The following is a 24,478-nucleotide window of genomic DNA, read 5'->3' on the forward strand; positions in this document are numbered from 1 at the left end:
TGAAGGACCCACGAAGATAATGCAGAAAATGAGAGCTCAGAAATCAAACAGAGCTTACCCCTAACTTACAGCAGCCCCCTCAACACTCAGCCGAGGCACAGAGAATAGATTTCTTATGGGACCTGATTGTTAGAACAAACACATGGTGTGTTTTCCTGCTAAAAGAAACAGGAACAGTTTACACTTTGAAGATCTGTGACGATTCTTCTCCATCCCTCACTCAGTCATCCTTGTTGTCCTCCATGTTTTATTCTCCTACATAGAGAGAGCACCAGAGGCCACCGAGTGAGTCTCATTTTGTTTCTGGGTGAGCAGCAAAGTTAGACACTCGTTAGAGACAGAGAACTTGGTTTCACAAGTGATCTGTGTAAGAGAGAAAGTATCTACTCCACAGAGCGAGGAACGGAGCCTGAGTTCCATGAACTGTACAACGTGGGTCTGCCAAGGGCCTGCTCCAGACGGCAAGTGCAGTGGCTGCAGGAACCGTGCTTGGGTTCCCTTGAGGCTGCTCCAGTTTGTGGGGCCACAAACACCAAGTCCTCCCCAAATATGACCGAAATGCTCCCATTAAGCAGAGACCATTTCTGCAAGTTAAATGCAGATGCAGTGATGCCCAAAGTCAGTTTACGGAACCACGATCCCGTGACGGTTCTTTGACTAGCTCAAAAGAGGAATACACATCTTCCTTAAATGTATCACCAAGTCATCATGGAAAGCTGAGCACATCTGGGGGGAGGGGAAAATGGGTTTCTATAGATGGTGCTCAAGTATTTGGTTTTCTATGTCAGATTATCTTCAGTGCTGCTGTGCCAATTTTCAAGTGGAAAATAGGATGGGTGATACTTCTAAATGCAAAAATAGACTTATCCTGTACTTCGAGTCCAGCAGGCCTGTGCCGATTCTAACTTCCTGCTGAGTCGTTATGTCGTCTTTGGGCTCCCGGGAACTTCACAGATGAGCTCCAGCGTTTTTCATCCCCAAATTCATTTTGAAATGCAAACAGGTCCTTGCACCCCGCTGGGGGAAGATTCAAACCCCTGGCCTGGTGGGTGCCGGAGCATGTGGTCCTTTTTCCCCCCGGCCTTGGGCTAGGGTGACCTAAAGCCAAGCACGCAGACATGTGATTCCAGGGGCAGCGCAGGACACCCCAAGTCAGTCACCTGAGTTACAAACATATTGACAGCTGAAATGGGTCCTAAACTAGGGGGCTACAAGAGCAACTCCTTCTCCTGGGGTTCTCTGGACAGCGACAGACAGGAGGCGTGAGTGCATGTCAGGTTCCTGGACAAGGTTCTTCTGACACTTCTTTCCCCACAGCTTGTTCACATCAGGACCTGTTCCCGCGTCTCTGGCAGTCGGAGGGCGATCAGGCCACCCCCAACGAGGGAGGCGGCCGCCAGGAGGATGGGGATCACTTTGGTTATCCCAACAAAAGAAGCAAAGATGGTGTTTCCCAGGATGGCGCCAAACTTGCACAGCCCATTGAGGATGCCAAAGGCTGTTGCCCTGTCAAAGAAGAAGAAGGTGAAGGATTGTGAGAAGTGACAGCCAGACCCCCTATGTGAGTGGGGCTGCGTTCTCCTTGTTGTGGGAACAGGCACAGTGAAGGGGAGGGAGGGAATTGTTTACCTAAATATAAAAGAAGCATATTCTCACGTCAGTCCAATTGGAAAGTGTAGAATAATATAAAGCTGCAGAATACTACAGAATAATAGTCTTTAACTGTCACACAAACACAATCACCACTATTAACATTTTAGAATATTTCCTTCAAGCCTGTTTCTTTTCCTTTTCAAATACACATCTTTTTTTTATATTTTATTTTTTTTATTTTTTTTAATAAATTTTATTGTTATATTCCCCATACAAATACACATCTTTTTGAAATTCTCACAGCTAGTAGAAGAGTATTGTGAAATACTGAAAGAATAAAGAAGAATGCAGTAGAAAGTGTATGTGTCTCCCACTTAGTAACACCCTCAACCCTCTTCTGGCAGAGACCACTAACTGCCCCTAAATGGCAAGGGGTTAAGACACAGCACTATGACGTTTTCGCAGCCACTGCAGCACGAGTTCGATCCCTGGCTATGGAGGGACCCACATGGCGCAGAAGACCTCTCCTGTCTCCCCGCTGCTCCCCTCAGCAGTGTATTTCAGTGGATCTGCCTGTTCTGCTCCCCACTCTGTCTCTGGTGAATCCTCTCACCCCCCGCATCTCTGGCCTGCACCCCAGCTCTTGTATGCATAAATAAATCTTTTTTAAAAAAATGATATTCCTCTGACTGTGAGACTACACTTCCGAGAGTCCCTCATGGCTCTGTGTGGCCACATGACTCAATTTGACCAATGGGATAAGTATAAGTGCGAATGGCAGCTCCTGAGAAACTTTCTTAGATGTAAGGAGTGGGCCTTTTGCTCTCTTCTCTTTCATCCTTTTTTTTTTAAAGATTTATTTATTTATTTATTTATACAAGCACTGGGTACAGTCAGAAGCACAGGAGGGTGAGAGAATTCACCAGAGCCAGAGCGGGGAGCAGAGCAGGCAGAAGGACCGAAGTACACTGCTGAGGGGCGCAGCGGGCGGCAGGAGAGGTCTGCGTGCCACGTGGGACCCTCCTCCGGTGGCCGGGGAGCAGCCGGGGATCGAACCGGCGCGGCAGAGGCTGCGGGCAGCTTCGCAACCCAGCGCTCAACCGCTGCACCACCAGGGAAGCCCTCTTTCATCCTTTTTCCTTCCATCCTGCTTCCTGGGATGTAGATGGTTTCATTTTGAACCACGGCCAGGGGTATGGAAGAGAGAACAGGATAGAAAGAACCTATGGTGCCAGCCCTAGACAGCTAGAGATGAGAAAAATACATGCTCACCATCTTAAGGCTGCAGTGATTTGGGGTTTCTGTCACCCCTGTCAGAATCTGTTATCAACACCCTCCACCACATTACCCAGTGTTAACCACCACTAAGCATTTGTGCTGACTCCATGTACACAGAGACAGCATTCCTGGTGCTCTCTCCCCCCAACTAAAGCAAGATGTCGCCTTTCCATACCACAAGTCTATTAAGAATGTGGCTGTATTTTCGTTCCTTAACCCCCCCTTTTGCTATAACTGCACCACAGGATAACTTCATAATCACCAGGCTCCCAATCCCAATCTCTCTGTTTTCAGAATTTTCTTAGTTATTTTCACACATGTATTTTTCCTAATAAGCATTAGAATAATTTTTCACGTCTTGAGCAGTCGGGTAGGGGGGAATCTCGTTGAATTTTGAATGGGTTCTGTTAAGTTAGAGAAAAACTAAAGAAGATTTGACATTTTTAAAAGATTACATCTTAGAATCCAATAAGATATATCTTGACATAGAGTTACCGCTTCTTTAATAGCTCTCAGTAAAGCTCTTTGGTTTTTTTCACACAAGTGTTTCATCTTTTATATCAATTGGTTCCTAGAAGTTTTATGGTTTCTGCTATTATTAAATGGACTTCAATTGTATATTTAATTGTTGATACAGCTTTTAAATCTATACATTAAGATAGCTTTATGTCTGACCACCTATCAAATTATGCTTTCTAATATTCTCTTTTAGTTTCTTTTTGGGGTTTTCTAAAGGTAAAACATATTTAGGTCAAACATAGCCTGTTCAAATTTTCTCCTCTCATTTGTTGTAAAATTATTTTTGTAGAAGTTCTCTGATTTGAGAAAGAGGGACTCTGTGTGGTGAGGTGTGTTTTTCCATAGCTGCCTACAGTCCAGTGCCTGTGTCATCAGTTTTGGGAATATCATTAAGGTTTTCTGCAGAATTTACCTGCCGCCCATGCTACTTTCCATTCCTTTTGGCCCCAAGGCCCCTTTAGCTACTGTCCTTAAAATTCACAAACCCCCTTCTGTGAGGAAAAATAATAGCAAAACAATGGTCTTGACCCTGTGCCTTCAACTAGGCCTCTTCTCACACGGTGGGCACAAGATTAGAGCAAGCTCTGGACACCCCTGCCTCATCGCTGCAAACGGCCATCATGCCTCATCCCTGCTTGTTTCTCTCTGCCTCTCCTCTCCCATGTTTATCTAATTCTCCGCCTTTTCACTTTATCTTGCCTTCAGGCCTGTTCTCACCGCTTTGGCTGTGTGGCCATATTCGGCTCTCCTGGACCTGGCTTGTGCTTGTCCTGTGCATTTTACCACCCCCCACCACAGCTGCCACCTCCCAGCCCACATGCAGGAGCAACTTCACAACCTCAGAGACTGGTCCATGGCACACGGGAAGACCTAGGCAGTCGTGGAGGAGGAGCTTGAGAGCCTGGCCAAAGCAGCCCCAAATGTCCCAGCAGAGAGGCCAGGGAAGAACCCACCTCTGGTTGGTGGGGTACAGCTCCACTGTGATGACATCCAGAGCGTTCCAGGCGGCGATGCTGGTCCCGCAGAACAGGCACTGCCAGCCGATCATCGCCGACTCGCTGTTGCCGAAGAAGAGGAAGAAGCAGCAGACGGCAGAGATGAGCATGGAGCCGCCTGCAGAGCGAGGGCACAGTGGACTGTGAAGTGGGGTCTGGACACAGCTGGGGCCCGTGAGTCTTACCCCCGCTCCCATGCTTACAGGTACAGCTGGAGCACCAGGTCCATCTCAAGGAGAGAACCGGCTTGATCCCCAGGGCGCCCCGGCCACAGCAAGAGCATCCTCTGCATGGTCCCGTCACCAGAGTTAGCCCCTGGGAAGGATCTCAAGACCTTGTGGTGCTCCCAAGCCCAGGACACTGGAAGAAGGCAGAGGGGCTCGACTAGAATCTACACTGCCTCAGCCATTGCTCAGGGTGCCCCAGATATGTGGCCATCAGAAACCCTGCTCTCGTGGGGTTCACATACCAGTGAGAACATTGCCAGGGGTGGACAGGAGGAAATCCTGAAGAAGGACCCTGCTGTTGTTCTCCATTTATTCCCAATTTCCAGCCCAGAAGCTGTGCCCCCTGGACTGGGCACCCAGAGAGTTGGGAGGAGGAAAGGGCTGGAGTTTGCTCCCGACTCTTGGTCTGCTCTGATGCCCATTTGCAGGGAGAACACGGCTCTGGCAGACTGCAGCTCCAGGCCTTCCTGGCTCCAGCGATCCTGGGCATTCATGCTGTTCCCTTCCCAACCCTCTAGCCCCAGATGTCGGGCTGCTGCCCCCTTTGCTAGAGCCTGAGGCCTGGTCTGCCTGACTTGTGTCCATACCCCGCCTACCCCTCTACAGTCTCTTCCTCAGACCCATCCCGGGAACCTGTGGAGAAAAGCCATCTGGAATCCTGCCCAGACACAACACAACCGGCCCAGAGGGGTCGAGGAAGTTGGGGTGGAGGGTGGATGAGGGCGCTGTACAACAGCTTGCAGACCAGGGTCTGGCTAGAAATGAGGTGGGAGAGTTAGGAGAAAGGAGGCAGGAAATCACCCAACAGTCAGCTGGAAAATGGGGCATCAGGATCCTGGGGGAGGGAGGACCTCAGTTTCCAAAAAGGCTGCCAAGTACCTCCCTGGGGGGCCCCCACCTGGAATCTCACCCTCATACATGGAGCTGTCGGGTGAGTGGCAAACCCTGCTGACTCCTGCCTGGATTCTGCTGAGCCTGGAAGGGGCCAGGGCCGTGAACAGCGAGCCTGGAACCTCTCCCCAGTAAGGACAGACTCAAAGAAGAGGAGAGGTAGGGAGGCAGGTGGGGCAGGAGGTGCTTGGAGAGAGGGGTGCCGTGGCCAGCCCTGAGGGCCAGAGGACACATTCAAAGGGCAGAAGGCCAAGGGGCTGGGTGGCACACGCTGCTGATGCCAACAGCACCTCCAAGAGAGAAAGAGAATGAGGGCAAGGAAGATGTAAGTACACAGATGCAGGAATGAATGAATAAATGACAACATGCCGTACATGAATGAATGGAGGAAGGAAGCAGGGAGCAGAAGGAGGGAGAGAGGCAGGAGGGACACAGGGAGGAAGGAAGGGGCTGAAGTTTGCTCTTCTCTGATAGAATCGCTCCATGACGTATTTTGCTGCCCTTTGGGCGCTGCTGCTGGAAGGCTGGCATTAATTCCTCTGAACGACACCCTCCCGAGGCAGCTCTCGTGGCATGCTTGTTAATGCACTGTCACTCCCACCCCTGGCCTGGACTCATACATGTTTCCCCTACCCTGGGGGGGGGTTCTACATCTTGTTTCTTGCCTGCCAAGCATGGCGTGTGTTTCTGTAGCCAACTGAATGTAAATCCTTGGGAATAAGGCACAGCCCACGTGGGTGTGGAGGCCACCTTCTTGGAGAACCTACAATGCACCAAACACTACCAGATGCTTCTGGACATTATATTCAACCTTCACAAAGCCTGACCAGCTGTGATAGGAGACCTCACTGTACCAATAAAGACTCTGAGGCCAGGAGAAGTAAAGGAGCACGTTCAACATCCAACAGCCTTTGGGCAAAGAGAATTCACCAGGAACCCATCACACTCCCACACCCCAAGTGCTATCACCGTAAGAGAATGATGAGCAATAGATTGTTTAAAACTCATCAAATGAAACCAATGCTCATTAAGAGCAGTTTACATCTCTTTCCTGAAATCATCTTGCAAAGCAGGTGAGGAAGACATATTTAATATCCCTATTGATGTGCTCATAGAGTAAGTGGCTGTCACAGAATTGCTGGGTCAGGAAATGAAGCTGAGTCCCTGGGTGGGGCAGAGGTATCGTGTACCTCCATGGAGTCCTGAAGTTTTCTAGATGTGACTCCTGGCCCTACACCTCCAGATTCCATCTTACCTGTTTGGTTTCTTGCACAAGATATCTTTTTTTTTTTTAAGATTTATTTATTTATTTATACAAGCACTGGGTACAGTCAGAAGCGCAGGAGGGTGAGAGAATTCACCAGAGCCAGAGTGGGGAGCAGAACAGGCAGACTGATGAAGTACACTGCTGAGGGGAGCAGCGGGCACGGCAGGAGAGGTCTGCGCGCCATGTGGGGCCCTCGTCCGGCAGCCGGGGAATCAAACTGGCACTGTAGAGGCTGTGGGCAGCTTCACAGCCCAGCGCTCAACCGCTGCGCCACCAGGGGAGGCCCTGCACAAGATTTCTTTAAGTAAAGGAGTCATTTCACCAGCCCATGGCGCAAAGACTCTAATGACTCACCCATCATCTTGAGCCTTCCAATTCTATCCATGAGCAGAGCAGAGATGATGTTTCCAGGCAAGACAGACAGGCTGCCAAGGAAGCTAACCAGGTAAATCAGGAAGTCGTTATCTTGCTCGAAGTCCATGTGGCAGCCCTCCTTCTGCTCCAGAAAGGTGGAATTGATAAACCGGCAGTTGATAAACTTGTGCTTGTAGAGGTCTGCAGAGAGAAGGACACTCTGGTCCATGTAAGGTTGAGGGGGCTGGGAGGCAAGGGCAGAGGCAGGAAAAAAGTTCTGCCCCCTCCATTGTCTTCTGCCAACCAGAGAGTCTCAAGGTCAATGTGGTGTGTGACCAGGTATGGTAATGACCTGCTCGAGTTCTCATAAGCAAGGGGAACACCAGGAACATGACGAGCAAGTCTAAAGGCATCCTCTCTCAGACCACACACCAGCCCTGCCTGCACAGGTGAGGTGACACCAAGGGCTACTGGCTGACAGCGGCAGGAGACAAGGACACTGGGTCTAGATTGAGCTGGCCCCTCTAGAACCCAGCAGCACTGAAACCTGACTAGTGTGCACAATGAAAGCCATTTGCCTAGTGGCTGCCCAGGCAGGGAGGGGGCAGGATGAACAAGTGAGCACAGAGCTTCTTCAGGGTAGTGAGAATATTCAGTGTGACATTATAATGATGGATACCTGTGTCCAAACCCAGAGAACAGACCACACCAAGAGCGGACCTCGAGGTGGGCAATGGATCTGGATGATTCTGATGTGTCGATTTGCTATCACAAAATTAGCAGCACTGGGGGCTGTTGATCATGGGGCAGCTGAGCTAGTGGGGGGGCTGGGGTCTCAGGAACCTCTAGGCCTTCCTTCCAATTTTGTAGTAAACCTAACACTACTCTTAAAAATTAAAAAGATGAAAAACATTCCTTAGGAGCTAGTTCCCATATCTTCTGAGACCAGCTATTCTAGCAGAAAGAACTGGAAACAGATTGTCAGGAAACCTGGGCTTGGAGCTCTGGCTCTGCCCCCACCCCTCGTGAACCTCCTTTGACATCAGAGGGTCACCTGCTGGTCTCAGACTCCAGGCTCTGATGCTTTGAGCCAACAGCATCTGCAAACTCCCCATGTTAAGAGGCGGCAAGGAGCATCACTAAAACTTGAAAGAAGAATATTAAATATATGCCAGGTTTTAATAACAAATAGCAAAGTATGGAACTCTTTTTTTTTTTTTTTTTAAGTTCAGGCTAAAAAGAAAGCCAGGAACAGAAATACCATAACAGGTTATTTAGAGACAGAGGGATATTTAGAGAGATTGAAACTTCTGAGGCTGACATCCCGAGGGAGGGGAAAAAAAGTCACTGCGTGCACCATCTATAGGGGCCGGCAGCAGGGAGAAAGCAATGACTTGGGCAAATGCATGTGGTTCAGCAGAAGATCACAGGCCTTGTGCCCCAGGAGTGGCTCCAGGTGATGCAGCATGCCCGCTGTGGCTTGCTTGGGCAGCGTGTGAAGCCACATGTTCTGGGCAAAGAGGGGGGCTACAGTGGATTCCCGCTTGCACACTTGCATCCACTCCACTCAGTGTGTTGCTACTCTATGATAAGTGGTAAATGCAGCAAGAAGTGGGGGAACAGTGGAGGTCAGTGATGTTTTAATCATGGACAGCTGAAATGGCACTATTGATAACAATTCTTCTCTCGCTTCATGCATGAAACTTCCAAAGACATGGTGTATCTTTCTCATCGACTCTCATGAGAATATGAGCCATGAATTTTGCAAATTTCAATTAATGCCAGGTCTTCGAGAAAACTAAAATGTGGCTTCCTGGGAGGCTGGTTTGTACCTGTATCACTGATTTCTTTTTCCAACCAAGCATAGGGCATCCATCTATTGAGATCAGAACCCTTGCCCAGAACTCTTGTTTCCATTTACATGTAATGAAACTGAGACACAAATCAATGAAGTGCCATGGTGAAGACGGTGGACCTAGCTGGTGCTTGGGCATGGAACCCACCTCTCCATCCTAGGGCTCAACCATCTGTGGGTACTTTACTCCTCCTCACGCTTAGGACTGATCAGTTCAGTTCTTAGGCAAGACTAGTCCAGCCTTGTGACCTTCTGCCTTCTATAAGCCGGTTCTTACCTGTGTTATAAAAAGTAGTTGATTCGATGGTGCAATTCTTGAAATAGGTATCCGTAGATGAAACATCTTCAAAAGTGCACATGTCAAACAGCGTGTCCTCAAAGACTACGTGCTTAAAGTACATCTTTGTGAACCTGTGGAAAGACATCAGTCCCTGAGGGATTCGCATAGGAAAAAGGAGACTTGACACCAACGTGCAAAACACAGGAAAGCAGAAAAAGAACTACAAACCCAGACCATTTCCCAAATTCTCTTTAATTAGACTGAGCTTCTTGAGGGTGACTCCATCCATCCTAAGACCTAACAGCTAAGTGGATGTGACTTTGGCAGTTTCATCACCTGGAGGGTGAAGCATTGAGTGAGGGAGCTGACATGAAGTGTCTAGAATGAGGATTCTGCCCAAGACCCTGGCCGGCCCATGGTCTTTGTTTCCTTAAATTTCCACATCGGCTAACTTTTCTTTTGGTCCTGAAACTCTCCTGAAAAAAGAATCTTGGACCAGCTTAGTATATAAATTAGAGATCGGAGAAGATGATTTATATGAAGACTCATAAAATATGCCTTGGTCCTTTCTCCTTTTATCTCTTTCTTTATAACGTTGGCTTTTTATAGCTCATGTGGTGATACATTGTAAGGCCTGCCACCATCTGGCCCATCGATGATTTATGGCTCTGCTTTCTCACCCACCCTTGCAGACCATTAAAATCTCACCAAAGGTCACATCACTAGCCTGTTACTCTATTAAAGACAAGGACAGTTAAGAAATGCAACGGTGTGAGACAGCCTCCAGGTAGAGCTTTCTCGAGTAAACGCATCGCGCATACAAACTACATTAATTTTGAAATAAGAAGCATCTTCCTGTGACAAGATTCGCCAATTAGTTTTCCAATGGCCATCTGGAGAGGCCAGTGGTAGCTTTTGCAGGCCTTGGTTTAGAAGTCTGTAGCAAATGCAACCCGAAGGAAAATGACTCAAAAGAATTCAGCCTTCTAGACCAAAGAGCTTTCAATTTTTTTAGGTACAATGATCTGGGCTCTGCCTCTGGGGATTTTGTTTAGAGATGCCAAGGTTGGAATGTAGGCGAGTGCAACTCTCAGAATGGCTTCTGCTTTATCCTGAGGCCAATGGTCTGAAGACCTCTCTTTGGAAGCACTTGCCCAGCTCTCTTAATGGGGGGAGGTCTTTTTGTAGGTCTAATGGCTCTAGAGCAGAGCAGAATCTGATGTGGCTCTAGAGCAGAGCAGAATCTGAGGACTAGTCATCAGAGGTGGTCATGGGCTGAATCACCTGCCTCCCTTGCTCCCCGGGATTCCTACTGTACTGTGCTTCTCTGTTTGCTTCTTTTTTCCAGTTGGGGTTGAGGGCGGGGACCTTGTGTCTCCTCTCGCTGCCCAGAGCACCTGGCCCCAAGCTCAGGTAGTGTTTGCTAAAGGTAGAGTAAGCAAATAAATGAATAGACGAATGAATGGGATATAATTCTTCACAAATAAAGCTGTATCTAAAGGTAGTCTAAAAGTTTGGCCAAGCTTGGTAAACAGAACCAACTGAGGAAGACATCAGGGTGTATGCAATATTGTTCAGACAATATTGTTTCTGTTGGAGATGGAGGGGCACAGGGACACCCAGATGCCTGCTCCTCATAATCATCTAGATGCTTGTTAACTTAATGCTTTTAAGTGTATTTTTTTAAATTTCTACCCTAGGTTTAAAGGGAAGATTTAGTTGATATCATTTCTAACCCTTATCCTACCTCCCCAGGGTCAACCGCATCTACCTGTTTCATGTAGAACTAGCAAGATGTACCACATCTTTACCTACGAGAATGGTCACATGCCATAAATACTACATGACATTTTATTTTTTTTAGTTACCAATGTATTTTGAAGATTTTTCCAATTAAGACATATTGACATATTGATTTACCTAATTGTTATAATGATTATATGGTATTCCATTGTGTGGTATCCATCCATCCATCCATCCATCCATCCATCCATCCATCCATCCATCCATTGTCTATCTCTCTCTTTCTAATAACCCATTGCTGCTGTAAGCAATGTTGCAAAAAATAATCGGGGAATGTATCTCTTTGAATGCTTAAATAAGTATTTGTTAGTTAAAATCTTACAGGTGGTATTCCTAGGGATTATGCATTAAAATTTTTGCAAAATTGCTCTTCAAAGAGTCTGCACCAATGATAGTCTACCAACAGTGGGAATAATGGAGGTGGGCTATGAAATCACTTGAGAGTGGGCCCTTATAAGTGCCAATACCAGATGCCAGAGCCAAGAGGAACCTCAAGAGACAGGGGTACCACCAGATGGGGTCTAGAGCAGGAAGAGAACACTGGGTAAAAACTAAGGAAATCCAAATAAAGGGTAGACTTTAGGTAATAACATATGATCTGATCCATTCATTGTAACAAAGGTGCTTACTAACATAAGACGCTTCTAGGTATGAGGCAGATGAAACTTTCCAGACTATCTTTGCAATTTCTTGCAAATCTAGAACTGTTCTAAAATTAAGTTAAAATTTTTCAACTATGTAATTGACAGGTGTTTTCTATTCTCAATTTTTTATCCTGAACCATCACCCTTAGCCTCCAATTTGAACTTGAGAGAACTTTCTCCTACTTTTCACAGGCTGATTGTCTTACTTGTCCCATTGGAGGACCCGCACTAGCTTCCCTGTGGGATGTGAGACAACTCAGGGCCCTGCATTACTTCCTGTGTCACCACCCCTCCCAGACAGGAGTGGGGCACAACCAGGGGGTTTTAAATCAGGAAAACCTCCATCACACTGACCCTAACCATAGAAGGCTGTACCAAGAGACATTCCTTCCTAAGCAGAGAGGACAAGGTCATTAGCTGACACGTATTCTGGAGTGAAAAGCTGTCCTGCTTTTAATTAACATTAAGAGAAGCTGAGCCTTCCTGGTGGCGCAAGGGGTTAAGATGCAACCTATGAAGCCATCCGCAGCCACTGCAGCATGAGTTCGATCCCTGGCCAGGGGTCTACCCACATGGCGCAATAGACCTCTTCTGTCTCCCCACTGTTCCCCTCAGCAGTGTACTTCAGTGGATCTGCCTGTTCTGTTCCCCACTCTGTCTCTGGTGAATCCTCTCATCCCGCCACCCCACACCTCTGGCCTGTACCCCAGTTCATGTATGCATAAATAAATGAATGTCTAAAAATAAATAAATAAACAAAAATTAAGAGAACCTGGCCTGACATTTTTAACTTAGGGTCTAACACATGAACTTTTTCTTCTGCCTTTCTTGCCTCAATTCTGAAGCAAACACAGTGTGAGTGATCGGAGCTGCCCAACCCCACATGCTGCCCCCGGAGGCTCCAGATGGTATGTGGGGGCACAAAACCCCTGTGTGTGCTGTTTCTTCCTGGGGCTAAGGGCTCAGTCCATCCATAGGATGGAGTTTAGGTTTCAGTAAGAGCATCTTGATTGAAAACTCGCCCATCAGTGCACTCTGAAGCTCTGTTTATACAAGCGCCCCCACACCCCAATCCCACCTGGGATAGTCAGTGAAGTAAATAATTTCCATCTGGATTTTAAAGCAGCAGAGTATGGATACCATCCACGGAGGACAGTGGTACCTATGAGAGAAATGCCCCACTGAGCTGAACATGAGCAGTTTAACTCCAATGAGGCTTGGGGTTTTCAAGATGAGAGCCTCTAGCTCTTGGCCCGCAGGTGGCAGCATAGCCCAAGCAAAGAAACTCATTTCTTCTTCCTTTACTTGCAACTATTCCAAGGAGAAAAACTCCTTTTTGTTAATTTTGCTGGAGAGGAAAGTTACAAATTTCTGCTGAGTGTGATGATGTTTTCAGTGTCCGTTGGTTAACAGACACATATGACAAGTTATAAATGAACTTATGGCAACTTTTGAAAGAATGTATTTGTTAAGAATCACACAAAAACCTCCACACTTGAAACACAGAACATCAGAACACACAGACTATTTACAACCACTCCCAGACTACCCCTGGCACGCCGCTTGGTAACAAGAAAGCTATGGACCCCAGCGTCCTGGCCCACAAGGCGAGACCCTTGCGTCTTCCTCACTCCCACCCAGCAGCTTGCTGGAAGCTCCAGTAGGCTAAGAAAGGCTACAGGGGGCAGCCTCAAAGGGGCATTCCTAAGCCCCATGGGCTGCTCTGCCCATCTCCTCTGCCCCAAGAGTAAATGCCAAGGCGTAGAACATATAGAAGATGCAGCCCCACTATGATATGGACTCAACTTTTCTAATATTACACTGATTCTTTTCCCCCCAAGGACAAGATTCTTGAGGTTGATGGGTCACACTGACTGACCCATGGAGATAATATTAGATGAAAGAAAAACATAAGACAGTGAGTGTCATGTAAGCCTTGGCATGGAGAAGCTTCTAGAATTTAAAAAAAAGTTGGTGCAGGGACCTCAGCAGTGGGAGCTTGGGGCCCTCCCCCAGGCAGAAACCAGTGACAGATACAGGACAATGGCTCTCTGTGTCTTCACTAAAGGTGCACATCTCAGAAAGATGATTGAATTGACCCTCCTCAGTCAAATGTGCTCTTTGTTGGGAGAATGCATTGTGGCCAGGAGATTAGGGAGGAATAGGACATACAGTCAGAGCCACAGGACACTGTTTTGTCTTTGACACCTGCAACTAGCTGTGCTACCACAACAGCCCTGCAGCCCATCCTGCCATATTGAATTCCCAACTTTCCAAAGAGTCTCCCAAGAACCATCCCCCACGACTCCTCCCTGATCTGGGGAAAGCCTCTGGGCACAGACTTACTTATCATTCACAAGTTTCCCATGTTGGTGAATCTGATTTTCCATCGTGAAGTTGATGGTGGCACCATATACGTGTTCCCCGAAAAATACCTTCATTTTGGATTTGTATTCTTCATCTTGATAATAGCGGATCATGTCAGGGAACCAAACTGTCAGTCCATAGTAGCTGTAATAGAGAAGACAGAATTTCAAGACATGCTTTATTCTTTCATGTTCAGAGTCTGCATTCCTGACGTGATGCAACATAAGCTCATTTGAAGTGTGTTGATATGGTCCATTGTTAGAAAATCTAATAATAAAACTCATATTAATAAAGTTAAGGAAAAATATGATTATTTCCATAAATGCTGAAAGGGCAGTTGATAAAAACAACATTCATTCTTAATAAAAACACCAATAGATTAGGAATGAATGATTTCTTCCTTGACTTCTAAGAAAATACATATCTTAGTACAAAAGGTAGGTTCAGACTTAATGCGGAAACGCTAAAGACATATTCCCACTAACATTGGGAGCAAGACCAGGGCACCAACTGCCACCAACACCATTTCTGTCTAGACTGAAGGGCTTAGACAACGCAGACAGGAGAAAAACTTGGGAATATACAATTACAAAATAAGAGCTAAAATTATCTCTACTTACAGATGATGTGCTTTTTTTTTTTAACCTGGAAAACCCAAGATAATTGCCATTAACCATCTAATCCTACTCACAATAATGCCTCTCTAAAGCATTTTTGTTCCATAGGATAAGAAATTTCGTCCTTGTAGAAGCCATTAGAGTGAACGGCCTATTATTTGCAGGAAAGGCATCCAATCTGACACAGACTTCATGAGTCAGAAACAGCTGTAATCCTTGATTTATAGATGAAGGTGCCTGAGGCACATGGAAATTAATAAACTGAATTAGGAGAGACTTACCTTAAGGCCATGGTGAACCAGACCACTGCCAGAATCAGCGTGTTCATCCTGAAGGGCCCCATCACACAGTAGAGGGCATTATCCCACACCTGCAATCCACACCAAGAAGGTTTGCTAAAGGGAGGAACTTGTGATTTGGAAGGGCTCATTCTCAGATTTTCTAATAATCGGCATAGAAACCCATGGAGAGAATGGGGAATGATTATCTCCCAGAGGAGGCAATTCTGTTCAAACAACAATGGCTGCCATGTGAACATATTGGGAGTGTTCTGGATGGGGGCAAAAAACTCTCCTCCCTGGCCTAACAGACAAGGGAGCAAAGCCATCTCCACAGAACTGAAGTCAGAACCCACTTCCTGTTCTGTGAAGCAGCCACACAGGGATCTGCTACCTATGGATACACCAGCCTTTCAACCGCCAATGACAAAGGAGGCATAGGATGAAGATTAAAAAAATACGGGTACCCAGCCTTTCGTCTCCACTGGTGTACCCTTTAGAAATCAGGGAAGTGACGAAACCCCAGCATTTGGCCTCTTCTAGCATCAGAAGAGGCCTCCCTCTGCCGGGCCAGAAGTACTCCAAAAGTCCTCCCCCTGCCTGGCCAGAAATAATTATATTGCTTACATCAATGACTCACTGCTCCTATCTGTGTAAACCAAAGTCACACTTAACGGTGGTGGGAACCTGTCTCACGGTCAAATCTGTCTGCTGGCTTCCCACATTCAAGCCCTCACTCTGATTATCTGATAAACTCCTTGTCTAACTAGTATTAAAGAGACTTTTATTTCAATCAACAGTCTCTTCTCTTCTTCCAGGCTGGTCTCAAGCTCTATCAGTGCTGTAACATCTTCCTGGGAACACAGCAAAAGGCCGTGCGTGTGAGCCAGAGCACGTTGAGCAGGGATTTCAGGGCACTGAATAACCTTAACAGGTGAGTTCTCCTCCTGCCTGTGGGGGCTGGTGACGTTCCACCACTGAACAACCAGCCCTCATGGAGGTGACTCTGTGGGCTGCCCCGGGGCTAAACAGCGGACTTGCCTGGGGGACCACCTCTCCGGGGAAATGATCCTGTCCATGAAGATTTTCTCAGAAATCACTAACAAAGCTTAAGGAGTCATTTCTTTTACTCATTGCTTTCTTTCTATGGCTTATTTAGAAGTTGCTAGAGAGAAGGAAGTTTACTCAGATTAGGCATTTTGCTTATACTCAAAACCTCCGCCTTGGGAAGGAAAGGCAAAAATACTAAGGATTGGAGAGTTGGTGGTTCAAGAGCTCTACTGGGACCAAAGACAGTCTGCCCCGGATGTGCTAAGTGGCTGGTGAAGAGACAGAGGATATAGGAATGATGTTTGGCCTAATTCTCCTCCACGAACAGAAAATTTCTGGTGATCTGGTAGGTGGGAGACAGTCTCACAGCCTTAGGCATGCCAGATCTGTTTAGGTTCATATGTAGATGACCCTGCAAAATTCCTTTAAGTTCCAAAGTTCTTTGTTCTGTTTTTCCCTCCTAAATTTATTGTCCCCTTTCTAGAGATGACATAGCCTCACAGGAATGACCAGAAGTTTTTCTATAGGTTCCTGTGTGCATGAGTTTAATTAAAGTTCATCTTTTTTCTTGCTAATCTCTCTGGAGTTAACTGAATTACTTTTTAGCCTACAGACCTACAAGGGTAGCAGGAGACTGGCTTCCTTCCCAATAGCTCACAGCAAGTGAGAGACGAGGAATGGGCTAGAATCAAACCTCTGCATTAGGGGTGCTTGCCCCCACCCCCATCCCAGTGTCCTGGGGTGATGGGAAGGCATCAGGACCGCTATTCTTCTTCCACTGAGGTTACGGATTTCCACAGGGCCTTCCTCCCCTTCACGGCATATCCCAGGTCATACCTGCTTGAAAGTGGTTGTGAACCTGACCAACCAGCGCTGGTACCAAGTTCCTGTTGAACTTTGGATCTCTATGAATTCATCCATTTGCTTGGGAGTCTTGATGTTGGAAACCTGCAAAGCAAAGATGGTCTGGACAATCTTAACTCCATTTTGTGCCAGATTTTTCCTTTTTTTTTTTTTTTGTTTAACATAACTGACTTTATTAATTTATTGTGTGTTAGAAGAGCCTTCGGTGAACTCTAGTTCAATGATTCTAAACCAAAGACATACATAGCAGAGCTCAGGGCTTTTTGCAGGCAGCTATATCTCTTTGCAGATAAAACAAATCAGTCTCTTGACTTCATCATGCCTTTGGGAAATCAGTGGCCCATAATACACTGAATTTCCATTCACATCTGGAAATGGAGCTCCAGAACCTGGTTGCTGGTGGGACTTGCTTGCCTGCAGGGTCAAATTAGGGAGAAGCGTAGGGTCTGATCTCTGAGGACAGACACTGCAGGAGGAAGAGCCTTGGTCCAGAAGCCAGAGATTTCTGGTCTCTTGGTGCCACAAAATGCTCCTATAGGGGATCAACTACCTAGGCTGAGTGAAAACATGGTGCCACTCAGGGAAATGCTGACAAAGACTGGGCTTGCTTTCCGGGGTGTTTGGAGCAGCAACAGGAGGCCATACAACCCAGGCATATGCAGAAGCAATTAACCTGATGCTGAACTCAAGTTGGTCAGAACCAAAAAACAGCCTATGCTGGGGGAGAGGGGAGATATTTCCATATACATAGACCCAATGTACCTAACTGATCTAATTCTGCCGAACACATTACTCCCTCATTCCTAGGTCTTTCCTTCCTTTGTTTGCTTCCATAAAACCAATCTTGGCTCCCAGATTGGGGAGAGAGATTTAAGCCCTGTTTCGTGTCTGCTCATGAGTCAAACGGCAATTAACTCTTTTTTTTTTCTCATAAAAACCCCAATGTCATACTATTGACTGCTTTTTTTTCTTTTTTAAAGATTTATTTATTTACACAAGCACTGGGTACAGTTAGAAGTGCAGGAAGGTGAGAGAATTAACCAGAGCCAGAGCGGGGAGCAGAACAGGCAGACGGACGAAGTACACTGCTGAAGGGAGCAGCAGGCACGGCAGGAGAGGTCTGCACGCCATGTGGGACCCTCGCTGGTGGCCAGGGATCGAACTGGTGCTGCAGAGGCTGCGGGCAGCTTCACAACCCAGCGCTCAACCGCTGCACCACCGGGGAGGCCCCATACTATTGACTTCTATGCACATCAGTCAGCAAGCCCACTGCTTGGGTGGAGGGCAGTGGGAAGGGGAACCTGCCTTGTGAGCTATTTTAAAAATACACCAGAACAAGAGAAATGATGTCCTCTTGGTTTTCCCAGTGGAAATCAAAGATACATGGAGATCAAGTTGTATACCTCAGTGTTCCCTTCAAGGGCCCTAAAAGTGTTGATTTAATATCAGCAGGAAGCCCCAATGGGCAATGCTTATTCCCAAGACAGTGATTTTCAAGTTAACTGATGCTCAAAGCAGTCACTGAACTATCTTGATAACTATTATTTCAAGGAGATTCCTGACTTCAGGAATCTTAACCAAATGATCAAGGTCCTTGCTTTCTGACCTCTTCAGAGGACAATGGAAGAGCAAACTCAAAAATACTCAAAAACAGCATCACCTCTTCCAACTATCACCGCCTCCAACCTTTTGTCTAGGGTAAGAGTGACTCATCTGTTTTCTTCAAAGGACTGAGAGTATGAGAAGACAAGAGGAACAGAGATGGGATTGGGTAAACCACAGAGATAAAAGCCAGTGCCTGGATGATAGACAATTAACTTCTTAATTCCCAAGCACTAAGCCGGGGAAGGCTTGGCTATGCTTCGCTAAACCCTAGACACAGTAGTTCTTAACCTCCTGGGAGAGCAAGGCAGTCCTTTGAGAAGCTGGTACGAGCAGAGTGACTCTTACTGAGCCGGCAGGTAGCACTTGAGAGCCTCCTGAGTGTACCCCTTCATTTCCAGGTGTGTGGCCTTTGCAAATGCTCTAGGGATACAGGAGATGCACACAGCAAACCCTGCAGTAAAACTCTTGGCTGGAGCAGGGCTTCCTGTATCTGACACCCCCAGGGAGGCCAGGAACCCTTGCTGCAGCCAAAAGAGGCCAGAGGGTAAGGGAGACACCAAAGCAGGAAGCACCTTAAAAATCACACTCAAAAGCGTTAAGATAATCACTTAAATGCAAACTTTTCTTTTTTCTCTTGGAGGAAAAATAACACCCTTTTCCCTAGGGATTTGGGAGTGGGAGTGTTGACAACATCAAGCACAATTACTCTAATTTACAATTAAGTAGGATACTTGCTTTGATTCAGTACAAATTAGACTATTGTCTATGTTCACCCCAGACCTGCTGTTGGTTCTCAGGGGAACACTTCAACTCATGCCTGTTCCAGAGGTTTCACAGGGAGACCTGCCACATGGCAGTTCAGAAACATGTAAGGGTAGTGCCTGGCTGGGTTGGAAAATTAAATTGACAGATTAACAGAAGAAAAGCATATACATTTTATCAAATTTTTACATGTATATGGGAGTCTTTACAAGAGAATGAAGATCCAAAGAAGTGACCAGAACAAAAAATTGTTATACCCTTTAGAAAAAGAAACAATAAATTGGAGAAGGGTTGATCTGACAAAGGCGTATGGCTGTGGGATAATAGATGGCGACAGGGTAATAAGGCTCATTTGCTCAGTTTGTTTACATAGTTTTCTTGGCCCTAAAGCCCCTGCATCTGATGATCCACTGAGGCCTCCCACAGCAATGAGCTGAGCAGGTGTGAGTTAAGCCAGGGAGTTGTATCTCCCAAAATATATAGTTAAGTAGACAAATGGAAAATCAATAAAATCTGATTTAAAAAATCCTCTTGAAAAAGAGAGAAATGAACTTGACGTCAGTCTTCAAAAAAGTGATGCAAACAGGTGCACAGAGCTGCCTGCCTGCCACGGGCAGGCTCCCTCATCAATGGCCACAAGCATGGAGAGAATTAGGTGGCATCTTGGTGTCTAAATAACAGGGCAGCCAACTAACTAATGGGGCATCTACCTAATGGGCCATCATAATGATAATTAACATTTATTTGCCTTTCACTTTTAAAATAGCAAGTAACGAATTCGGGCTACTAACCAATGCTGTCAAGGGTGCAGAGAAATGGGGATCCCGTTGTTTGTGGCAATGAAGGCTGGGACACCCCACTGAAGTGTACTTGGCCATAAGTCACAAGAGCTATCAAAATATACTCTTAGAGTCAATCACTTTATTTTAGGACTCTACTCTTAGAAAATAACCCCAAAACATGAAGTGGGGAGAAACTATGTGTATAAGAAAGTTCACTGCAGCTGTATTTACAAGAATGAGGTTAAAAAAATCAACAGGTAAATAAATCTCTAATATTAGTGATATGTTTAGGAAAACTACATTAATGCTCCTAATATTAGTGTTCATTAAAAGAGTGGTTATGCCACTATGGAGAGCTGTGTGGAGATTCCTCAGCCTGCTAAAGATGGAGCTTCCATAAGATCCAGCAATTCCACTCCTAGGTATTTACCCAAAGGACATAGAATTCCAAAGGGCACCTGCACCCCTATGTGTATAGCAGCACTGTTTACAATAGCTAAGCTATGGACACAACCCAAATGCCCCAAAATAGATGACTGGATCAAGAAGATGTGGTCCATATACACCATGGAATATTACTCAGCATTCAAAAAAGATAAACTCATGCCATTTGCAGCAACATGGATGGAGCTGGAAGGGATCATGCTCAGTGTAATAAGCCAGAAAGAAAAAGAAAAATACCGGATGGTCTCACTCATAGCAGGAATCTAGAAAACCTAAATAAAGGACCAGGAAAGAGACTAATTATCATAAAGAAAAAATCAAAATCAACAAGCAGCTATAAACCAGAGACACAGTATGGGGGAAGAGGAGGGAGAAGAAGAGGAATTAGGGTCAAAATAAGGGGGTGGGAATTGTATGGGGAATATAACCAAGATGAAAATGCATACATTGTGCAATAATGAAAAATGATGTAAGAATTATATAAAATAAAATAAAAATAAAGAGGGGTTATGAATATAGTAATATTACAGGGCAGCAGATAAGATGCTTATGAACACTCAAACAACACACACACGTGCCTGCATTTATGCTGTATGAACACAGCTAGTTTTCCCTTCTGTTATTTTCTAATGATTGGGAGCACCGAGAAGGGTGTCCATCGAAATGCAAAGAATGATGATGATCCAGTAACAGAAATGTAAGGGTTTTATTATCCTTTTGACAAATATTCTGATGACGTAATAGAAGTTTTTTTTTTTAGCAAACAAAACAAGAAGGAGAGGCCCCTCCCGTGGACAGAGGTGAAGCCACACTCACCGTGAACACCTTCTCTGGAGTCCCTTTAGCCCTCATGTTGGTGTCATGGACTCGCTTGAGAATCATCCAGGCTTCGTCATGTTTACCCATCTGTTGAAAATCAAGGAAACAGACCTGAAAAAGTTGTTGCTGATAACAGATGGAAAAGCCTAGAATCCCAGGTGCTGATACCTGCGTCCGAGGAAGCTGGACCCGGACTCACAACTGTCCAGGATGTGTGGATGTGTAGGCCAGGTTCCTGGTCCAGGTCCCTCTTGGAGGGATAATAAGGCCAGGCCTTCAAGAGGTAAATGCTAAGCCTCATTGCACTGTACGTGATTATCATGACACGTTACAAGTGCTCATAACCTTGAGGTTGAACATGGGTGGAGCCATGTTCCTCACTGACTAGATCAGACAAAAAGTAACATGTTAGGGGTTGCAGTACATCCCCTAAAAAAGACATGCTGATATCCCCCCAAAATGGACATGCTCAGAGTATGAATTTATTTGGAAATAGGGTTGCTGCAGACAGAGTTCATTAAGGTGAGGTCACGCTGGAGGAGGGAGGGCCTTGGTCCAACCTGGCTAGTGTTCTTATCAGAAGACGCCTGTGAGAAGACGCAGAGAACCTGTATGACCACAGAGGCAGGGATTGGAAGGATGCAGTGTCAAGCGAAGAAACACCAAAAAATGCCAGCAACCTACTAGAAGCTGGATGAGGAGAGCAAGGAGACCCTTACAGACTTCAGAGGGAGCATGGTCGTGCCAGCACCTCAGTTCTGAACTGCTAACACCAGAACTAGGGGACAGTGCAGTCCCACTACTTTAAGTCATTCAATTTGAGGCCCTTTGTGACAACTTCCCTCACACCATTGGGTTAGACAATGCAGGGCGGGGTTGAGAAATCCCTGCAGCACCCATTCCCTGATCAATGGGCAAAAGCAGGAATTCAGCAAAGAGGAGGACTTGGCAGAAGGTTCTAGAAGGAGGCACATGAATGGACTCTGAGAACTGAGGCTGTGAGAGTCACTGGGGCTTGTTGCCCTCTGCCTACCCCTGCCCTGCTGACCACTGGACATGGCAAAGGGTGGGGAGGAGAAGCTTTTAGGAGAACGGGGGACCCTTAGAGTCCTGGGGGCCTTAGGAGCAGCAATGAGCTTTGTCACAGATTTCACTGCCACGACTTGGACGACAAGCATGTAACTGAAGCATCTCCTCACTGGGGGCTTGGAAGAGAGTGGGTGCAAGGCCACAGCCTCCATCCCTGCCCACCTCTGGGAGTAGTCAACGCAGGCAATCCAGGGCCCGTAACTGTCACCAGCAGCAACAGGTCCAGGCTGAATGAGCGGCAGGTCAGCTGACCTGGGGCGGGGTGCAAAGCACACGTGCAGAAGGTGGGGCTCCAGACTCACCTCCAGCAGAAACCTCGGGCTCTCGGGCATGAACTTCAGGGCCAGCAGGGACACGGTGCAGGGCAGCGCGCAGACGATCACGAACACTCTCCAGCTGTGGAAGTGGTAATTGGTGCCCATGCTGAAGCCCCAGCCTGTGAAGAAGCAGTGAGGGTTTTTGACCCAGGATTTCAGAATGACCTTGACACTGGCTCTCAAATTCTAGGGCACCAGAGTGCCACCTGGGAGCAGGTTCAAATGCAGATGCCCCACCTGCGTCCCCAGGCCTGGGATGGGCACTGGGAATCCCGACCTTGACAACCACCCTGAAACACCTGGTCCAGCATCTACTGGGACTTGAGGGCGAACAGGGACAACATTCCAGATTTCTACACGTTTGTTACAATTTAATAAGCTACCAAATAAGAAGTGTCCTATAACTCATCCCCTGACAAATAATAAGCTGGAAGGCTGGGCCCAGAGCTATACAGGACTGCCTTTGGGAGCCCCCACTCCTTCTTCCCAACCCTCCGGACTAGGAGCCTCATGTCAACAACGGGGGGACACACCATATACATCACATGGTGAAAATGGGTATCTTTGTCCTGCTCCCTGGAGTTTAGTGGGAATTCAGGGCCCTGGGTACCCAGATCATAACCAGATGAAGGGAGAAGGTCATGGCCTCAGAAACCCCTTGCCTCATAGGAAAGAAAGGCAGCTGGAGAAAACCCAGAAAGGGACTTAAGTGACCTGAGGTTCAGGATGAGGGATCCCTCTTACCCAGGTCAGGGGGCAATACCAGCTCCAGGTGATCACGACACCCAAGGCCAGACCGCACTTTGGAAAACACTGTCAGCCCCAGCACTGTTTTTTGTTTGTTTGTTTGTTTGTTTTTAAAGATTTATTTATTTATTTATACAAGCATTGGGTACAGTCAGAAGTGCAGGAGGGTGAGAGAATTCACCAGAGCCAGAGCGGGGAGCAGAACAGACAGGTGAAACACACTGCTGAGGGGAGCAGCAGGTGGCAGGAGAGGTCTGTGCGTCATGTGGGACCCTCACCTGGTGGCCGGGGATCAAACCAGTGCTGCAGAGGCTGCGGGCAGCTTCGCAACCCAGCGCTCAACCTCTGCACCACCGGGGAGGCCCAGTGCTGTTATTTTTTAAGATGAACTTCAACAGCCAAGTTAATCCCACCATCATGGGGTGGAGAGGCAACTAACTCCTCTTCAATGACCATCATCCAAAGCATTTCTAGAACTCATTTCAGCACTTATAAGGCATTATGGAGACTATTGCTGTGGGCAGCAAGCTTCCCTCTGAGCAACACTAGCCCTGACCCCTCACCTGGCTGTTGTGACTTGGGTTTCAGGCGTGGACTGCAGGTAACGGCACAGGTTTGCTGTGAGTTCCCAACAACCAAGAAGCACTTGCCTGCTTCAGGGGCAGCTTGTTTTGTGTACAAGAAACTGCAGAACATGCAGTGTCAAAAGGGCCCCATAAAATTGGGCAGATCAGCAAAACAACTGTCTTCAAAAGCCACTGTTCATGAAACAGACTGGTTTTCTCCCACTCCCTACGGTTTCTCTAAAAACAATTGCAACTCCGTTTTTTTAAAAACACAAAACTGTCTACAGTGTACACTGATTTCTGAGCTTCTGAGGGTAATATTTGGGTGTAAAATTCCTGTCTCATTTACTGGAAAAACAACATGTGGCCGAGCGGAGTAGTGGCCAATTCTGAATTCTCCGTCCCTCCCACTCTGGTTCAGCCTGTTCTGCTTACAGCCGCCTCCTGTCCAACCAACCCCTGCTG

The 24,478-nt window shown here is 46.7% G+C and overlaps 1 protein-coding gene across 3 annotated transcripts in view; it reads right to left on the reverse strand.

Annotated features, from left to right (window-relative positions):
- Window positions 1–1,322: 1,322 nt before the first annotated feature.
- The window catches only part of SV2B (synaptic vesicle glycoprotein 2B), a gene marked incomplete at both ends in the record, with an annotated part of 45,172 nt that continues 22,016 nt past the window's right edge, over window positions 1,323–24,478 (reverse strand). For 2 of the 3 annotated variants that reach the window (XM_084254484.1, XM_084254486.1), the window contains 9 exons: window positions 1,323–1,506; window positions 4,344–4,503; window positions 7,125–7,325; window positions 9,257–9,390; window positions 14,053–14,217; window positions 14,972–15,060; window positions 16,856–16,966; window positions 21,292–21,381; window positions 22,686–22,819. In XM_084254484.1, the coding sequence (XP_084110610.1) occupies window positions 1,323–1,506; window positions 4,344–4,503; window positions 7,125–7,325; window positions 9,257–9,390; window positions 14,053–14,217; window positions 14,972–15,060; window positions 16,856–16,966; window positions 21,292–21,381; window positions 22,686–22,819 (1,268 nt within the window). The remainder of the gene's footprint in view (window positions 1,507–4,343; window positions 4,504–7,124; window positions 7,326–9,256; window positions 9,391–14,052; window positions 14,218–14,971; window positions 15,061–16,855; window positions 16,967–21,291; window positions 21,382–22,685; window positions 22,820–24,478) is intronic. The other variant, XM_084254485.1, reaches the window with a different exon arrangement.

Source organism: Talpa europaea, assembly GCF_964194135.1.
Source record: "Talpa europaea genome assembly, chromosome: 14".
In the NCBI taxonomy this organism is placed as follows: domain Eukaryota; kingdom Metazoa; phylum Chordata; class Mammalia; order Eulipotyphla; family Talpidae; genus Talpa; species Talpa europaea.